A 7,500-nucleotide genomic window follows, 5' to 3' on the forward strand; every position below is an offset into this window, starting at 1 on the left:
ACATCCCCAAAAAAGGAGATAACCCTTTTTTAGACAGTTCATAATAACCTAGGTTGAAAAAAAATCAACCTAGGTTGAAATTAAATGAACCTGAATTTTATTTCAACCTGTAACATAGCCATTAAAGCGTACCCTGTTTGATATTCACTCTTATTAGTATTACTAATTAAGTTTATTATCATTAGTATAAATATTCTGTTTTATTAACATGTAATTAGTTTTACTAATTTGAATTTTATTTTAGTATTTTAAATTGTAAAGCGTGAATGTAAATAGCGCTCTAGAATCTATTAAATAATAATAATAATAATAATAATAATAATAATAATAATCATTTGACTATGAAACATTGCTTAAAATCATTTTAAGATTAAAAAAAATTGCTAAAAAGCGACGACGTTTCGACGTTAGCTAAACGTCAAAATATGAGAGTGAATACTAAAAAAACAATAGCCGGTTAAGAGCTGTAACATGAGTAAATAATTATTATTTGAGTAAATATGAGTAAATAATTATTATTTACTCATGTTACAGCTTTTATCCAGCTATTGTTTTTTTAGTATTTATAGACCGAAACTCACTCACATATTTCGACTTGATAATAACGTTTAGCTAACGTCAAAATGTCGTCGCTTTTTAGCATTTTTTTTTAATCTTAAAATGATTTTAAGTAATGTTTTATCGCAATTTTTCATAGTCAAATGTTTTCCAAAATCACTTCTTGTTCGAATAATGATAATGATAATGATAATGATAATGATAATGATAATGATAATGATAATGATAATGATAATAATAATAATGATAATTATTATTATTTATTGAATGTTAAGCGATTTTATTTTTTCTTTGCGTGACGTGAAAACCAAGAACTGAGCAAATACGCATTTTTCCCGCGTTTTCTTTTCAAAATTTTGCTTATTCAGAAATGGTAGAGGCTCTTTTGAACGGTCACAAGCAGTCCTAACTGTTGATTCTCAAACGATGTCTTCCTCACTCCTCAGAATCTAAGCAAAGCATCGGAACTATTGCCTCATCCATGATGGTTTAGGAAAACCATCGACTGGGGGAACAAGGAATAAGGAAGAGAGGACCGTCATTTAGTTCAGTCCATCACTACAATCGGAAAATGTCGTTCCATTTTCAGCGGTTCGTCCGACCGGTTTCTGGACGGTCGGTTTGGCTTAATGGTAAGCTCCCTGAGTTTTCAGCCAAAACAAAATCTAGGGTTGGGTGTTAGTTCGTGAAGTGCAGTAGAATGCTATGCACTCGATTAGACCAGAGTAGCGGGGTCATCCACTGACCGCACAGAGTCCAGGGATTCCAGTGACGTCACTATTTCACACGCCCTCATTTTGCGTTGCTCGGCTTCATCATGGATGTTCAACAGCTTTTCAAAAATCTTAAAAAGGAAGCAGAATGCCCATTGTGCATAGAGACAGTCAAAAACCCCAAGACATTACCGTGTCTTCACTCGTTCTGCCTGGAGTGTCTCGACAAACTGGCAAACTTCGCAAGGAGACAGCTAAAAGCAACAATCAAATGTCCAGTTTGCCAGACTTCTTTCCAAATTCCCGAAACAGACACCTTCGACAATTTGCCCTCGTCGTTTCATCTCAACCGATTGGTGGATGTTCTGGCTCTAGAAGATGGCAGCGTACAGTCTCAAACATGCAACAGTTGTGACGAGAACAACACCGCAACATGTTACTGTTTCGTGTGCCAGCATTTTCTGTGTGCATCTTGTTTTGAAGCTCACCAACGCTTGAAGGCCTCAAGGGGTCATCGCAATGTTTTGATCGACAAACTGCAAGCGCAAGATGTGCAAGAGTTGATCCACAGACCCGTGATGTGTTCACAGCAATATCATGAAGATCAACCCCTCGAATTTTACTGCGAAGACTGTAAAGTTCTGATTTGCCACAAATGTACTGTAGTGAGTCACGATCGACACTCTAAGACAGACACTCAGAAAGCAGCACAAGAACAAAAGATGCAAATGGCCGACGCTGTGGTCAAAGTGAAAGCGGAAATGGTCAGATATGACAGTGAAATTAAGAAACAAACTGACCTAAGAAACAAAAACAAAATTGAAATTTTGAACGAGGAAAAGAAAATGACAGACACTGTGGAAAAATTGATTCGTGATTTGCGAGAACACGAGAGGAAAATGAAGGACAAGTTTCGTGAAATTTATGAAGCGGAACAGAAACATCAAGCAACGCGACTGGAAAACTTCGAGCTGGTTGCCACCCAGCTGAAAAGCTGCTTCGAACGCTGCCAGAGTATCTTAGAAAGAAACTTCAGCGTCGAAATTCTACAAACAAATCACGCCATCCTCGGACGTTGTAATGAACTGTTAAATGTAAGAAAACCCGATCTTTACATGTCGCCACATATACATTACTTGGTGGAAAAGAAATCGGATCTTATGGATCGAGTTGTTGTCACCAAGACTGATCCCTCAAAGTGCTTAGCTGAAGGACAAGACAGCAATTTCGTCATTGTTACAAAGGATTCAAAAGGATTTCAATGTTATCAACAAGATGATAAAATCAAAGTCGACATATTGACTCCAGAAGGTGATCAATTAAAAACAGACATTAAAGACACGAAAGACGGCAAATACACAGTGACATACACACCACAGTGTGCCGGACAACACAGAGTGGAGATCCTTGTGAATGGACAGTCGCTGACTGGTAGTCCTTGGATTGTGCAGGTTCATCAGCATCAATATCAATTTGCCTTTCAGTTTGGTTCAGAAGGGAAGGGACGAGGAGAATTTGATGGCATTTACGATATTGAAGTGAGTGATAAAACTGGAACGATTGCTGTTGCAGATGCGCGGAATCGAAGAATTCAACTGTTGAGCTCAGAAGGAAAGTTTCGAAGGGAGATAAGACTTGATGGTAAACCTTGGTCGGTGGCATTTACAGACTCTGGTGACCTGATGACGTTATTTCGGGGAAGCGACAATAAGCTTCGTGTGTTCAGTGAGGAGGGTCACTTCATCAAACACATCAATGATAAACATCTTGATGAACCATGTTGCCTTTCCATTGCGAATGATGGTCGTATAATCATAACTGACTCGTGGAACAAGAAAATCAAGGTCCTCTCCCCTGATGGGAAAGACTTGCTCCAGTCCTTCAGTGCCCCAGATTGTGATAAAACCCCAGAATGCGCTATTTATCACCGGAACAAATTCTTTGTTTCTTATTTCCTTGCTAATTGTGTCAAGGTATTTGACAAAACAGGAGTGTATTTACATGACATTGGCTGTAAGGGGTCCAATCATGGCCAGTTTGATGGTCCTGTTGGACTCGTTATTGACAAGTACAACCGACTCATTGTGTGTGATGCAGGTAACCAAAGGCTGCAACTCTTCACCCCGTGCGGCAAGTTTTTGAGTAAAATCGATGGACAGTATTTCAAAAATGGCTTTCCTCGTTACGTTGCTATAAATAGTGGTAGCAGTCTCATAGTAGGCGACTTAGTCAACAGCCGCATTTCCGTTTTCCATTAAGATGTGATATATTTTTGCTTTATTAGCATAAGGCTAACGTTTTCTAATCAGACAGCCGAGAATAAAGTAATGAATATTGAAAGTGCTTTGCATGAGACATAGTCAACAGCCGCATTTCCGTTTTCCATTAAGATGTGATATATTTTTGCTTTATTAGCATAAGGCTAACGATTTCTAATCAGTCAGCCGAGAATAAAGTAATGAATATTGAAAGTGCTTTGCATGAGACATAGTCAACAGCCGCATTTCCGTTTTCTATTAAGATGTGATATATTTTTGCTTTATTAGCATAAGGCTAACGTTTTCTAATCAGACAGCCGAGAATAAAGAAATGAATATTTAAAGTGCGTTGCATAAGCTCTAAACAATGGTGCTTTGAAAATTCGAAATTTTACAAAGAATATTATGGGATCAGTAGCGTCTTTGTCACCCAAGAACTTTTCAGTTTTTGATGGCTAATAACTGCCTCGTTATCAGTGCCGCTTAGGCCATAAATTTGTTTGAGTTGGCTGGTGATGGTGGGCATTTGGTATTTAGCTGGTTGATACAAACGGGAAGTAACTTTTTAACACTGTAGGGATACTGGAACTGTGCTAGGCCTCTACCGGAGCAACACAGGGCCGATACTTGAGCAATACAAGAACAATATTGGACCAACAATAGATCTTAATTGGATCAATACAGGATTTCAGTTACCATTCATTACTTATCTTATCTAGGACATCAGCGTTTTTAGTTAAAAATTAAAGGGATACTCTATTCCCTAGTACAAAAATTCACAAACCTGTTGCTTAATGCCTACTTGAAACATATTAACCATCGAAAGAGTTTGATTCTTTCTTTCTTCCCCATAAATTAACAAAGTATCTCGCCCAAGATTGAAACGAAGCACTATGGCCGAAAAGCGGAAATGGCGTAGAAAGGAGAACCTCGCAAACCTCTTCCGGTAAATTCTCTTAAGATTGCTTCATAAATAGGGGTCATTGCGTTTTCGCAATTCCCCGATTCGAAATTTTCTCTGCGCTTTTTTGTGAAGACATCTATTATGCCGCATCGCTGTATAGCTGGTGGATGTTCTAACACCCGTAAAAACGGAGTGAGTCTCCATCCATGGCCAGAAGACCCCCATTTTGCAAGACTGTGGACGAATGCTAGGGGTGGCGAATGGTTCTTCAAAAACTCTGGGTCTCGCAAAATTTTAGTCGAATTTCCCGGGTCTCGAAGTCTCGTTTTTTGAGCGGTTATGTGCGTCTCTCGTTTTTTATATGAAGGTGTCAAACACTTTGAAGTCTCGGTCTCGCAATCTAAAAGGTCAAAATGTCTCGGGCTCGCAAAGAAAAACGCAGGTCTCGCCGTCTCGCAAAGTCTCGCATTTACCATTCGCCACCCCTAATGCTGTCAAAAACACACGGTCTGACTTTTATTATCATACGAATTCAAGTAGACTTTGCAGTGCTCATTTCACTGAAGATTGCTTTGAGGCACAAACTGTTATCGCTAAGTCTTTAGGTTTGAAGATGAAGAATTCAATTAAAGCCGATGCCGTTCCAACAATCGACTGCTTCGTTGTTTTTGGCAACAATACAGTCAATTTCGGAGCAACAGATGCACTCTTCTACACGTTGAAGACGTTGGCAATTCCCACAAGTACACCTAAGGTATAGATACAATTAGTCAAAGCAGGGTTTCTCATATAGTGCAAAATAAACTTTGACTTGAGGAATTCTGTTAATCGGTCTCAATCGGTTCGCGCTGCTCCCATCGCGTCATCGAAACATGTATTTAAAAATGAGACAAATACCATTTCTCTGTCACAAGAAAGCTTTATTTCTGGTTTTGGTTTATCGACACAATCAACAATAACACCGTCCTAAGTTTGGAATACAACAGCATTTGCTACACATTGCAAATTGAAATTGATCGCTCACCAGTCTGTATTTTGTAGTCGCTCCTATTGTAGTTTTCCAGAATCATTTGAAGAGTCCGTACCCGAGCTTGCATCACTGTCTTACGGCTCAAATAAGTATGGCTGTGCTCCTTCACAATCAATAAATGAAGGTCCCTCGGCACTTTCGTCACTACTATTATCGGAAGAAGAACAATTTCGCGAATCCTCAGACTCCATTGCACATTTTTTTAAGTAAAGTAAACAAGACACTCGAGAAAGGGTTCTTCTTTCTACGTCATCAATCACAGGTTTTCAGAAATGTCGTTTTCACTTCCGGTCCTCCGATAAGGAAAATTTTTGCTGTTTCTCAGCGAATTTCAGACTTTTCTACTTTTTGTTTTCATATATTTTATCGTTTTTCCGTATTTATGATGTTAACACTACCTTTTGAGCAAACGTTGTTTTGAGGGGTAGAGTATCCCTTTAAGGTTCTACCGAACAGGAAGTGAAAAAAAAAAAACAAAACAAAAAAAAAAAAAGCAGCTCAAATGTTAGGGCGGTGACTTGAATTCGAGAAGACACCTTTGTGTTTTTGAATTCCCTTGTTTTTCAAAGAGAATCACCACTTTTTGTTCGAATTCTTTTTCAAAAAGTTTGTTTGTATCAGGAAAAATGAATTTTAGGATCGCCCTGTCTTTGCTTTCAAGTTTCCTTTCTCTATTTTTTCAGCACTTTAAAAGCCGCTAGTACCAAGAGAAAATGAGGGGACAGAGAGGGAGGCTCCCGGTCCAGCCCTTGGGATATGTCATGTCCACGAAAGTTATTTTTAGACGAGCGGAAGTCTTCCGAGACGTCCGCATGCAGGCCAATTTCGGTCCGATGTTTGAAAGAAAATAAATATTCATCAGCCTTCCACGTGCGCCGTCATTTTCTCTTTTAATTAAGAACCTGAGAGCGAGGCAAGACTGCATGCGGACGTCTCGGAAGACAGACTTCTGCTAGAACAAAGACTTCCGCTCGTCTAAAAATAACTTTCGTGGACATAACATATCCCGGCCAACGCCCTGAGCCTCCCTCTCTGTCCCCTCATTTTCTCTTGCTAGTACTCAATACTTTTAGGATACTTCGCCCACATTGTACGACGTAAAGAAGATGGAATAATCGCAAAAGTCTTGCGATAGAACCATTATTTCGTCAACGTCGCCGTCACAGATATAAAAATCCCTTTTCACTGATACTTGACAGAAGAATACCCCATACAAACATTTGTTGCTCTGATAGAGCTAAGTGTTTTTCAAGGTTTTTGCGTTTTTAAGCGAGGTCAGGTTGTCCCTGATAGAGTGATATGTGAATAGACATTTTAAAGCTAAAATCAGCTATATCATTGTTTCTAGCACTCTTCTAATGAAGTTTGAAATTGTGGCCTTTTTTTTGATAAGCAGCCAGACACACTTTGGAAACTTTGAGATGAAAAGAGAATAAAAAAGGATTTTTCCTTCCGTCAAGTATTTTTTTGAATTTCCGCAAAAAAGGTCACACACCGTGAAAGCTCCAACAGTGACCCCTAACCAATAATTCCTCCTTCGAACAGGTGGAAAGTTAGAGAATAAACCCTCTCCAATCCGGTCCGTTACACCCACTTCAATGCTGTTTTCAGGATGTCACGCAACGAGTGTTACGTGAAATATGCAACCTCATGACACGGAAATCTGCACCCAGCCCCCTTTGACAAGATCAACTGACCAAAGTATTTTCCTAGGGTGTTGGCACTAGCATAGAAATGCGTCATTTTGAATACTCCTCCACATTTTCTAGAAATGTCGAAAATCTTGAATAATAAAGTAGACTGTAACTCTTACGCTCCAAGAACCCTGTTGAATCTCAGAAACGGTACCTGCTTAGCTTCAGGTGCAATGGAAGACTTAAACCGGTGACGCACAGTTGAACATTTGTTGGTGAATCTTATTAAGCAAATGTTGAACTGTATATCATGTCAGTAGACCATTCCACAGTTTAAAAATTGTGGAACTTGAAAACGGAAAACGTCACCTCAAAATTTAACTTTGCACTTTCATAAGTCTTT

General features: G+C 39.1%; 1 protein-coding gene across 1 annotated transcript; it reads left to right on the forward strand.

The window, feature by feature from the left end:
* Positions 1-1,223: 1,223 nt before the first annotated feature.
* Positions 1,224-5,163, forward strand: LOC137973047 (E3 ubiquitin-protein ligase TRIM71-like). The gene has a single exon (XM_068819765.1). The coding sequence runs from the start codon at positions 1,376-1,378 to the stop codon at positions 3,527-3,529; it is 2,154 nt and encodes a 717-aa protein (XP_068675866.1). The 5' UTR covers positions 1,224-1,375; the 3' UTR covers positions 3,530-5,163.
* Positions 5,164-7,500: the final 2,337 nt, after the last annotated feature.

This window comes from Montipora foliosa, chromosome 10 (assembly GCF_036669935.1).
Source record: "Montipora foliosa isolate CH-2021 chromosome 10, ASM3666993v2, whole genome shotgun sequence".
Classification (NCBI taxonomy): domain Eukaryota; kingdom Metazoa; phylum Cnidaria; class Anthozoa; order Scleractinia; family Acroporidae; genus Montipora; species Montipora foliosa.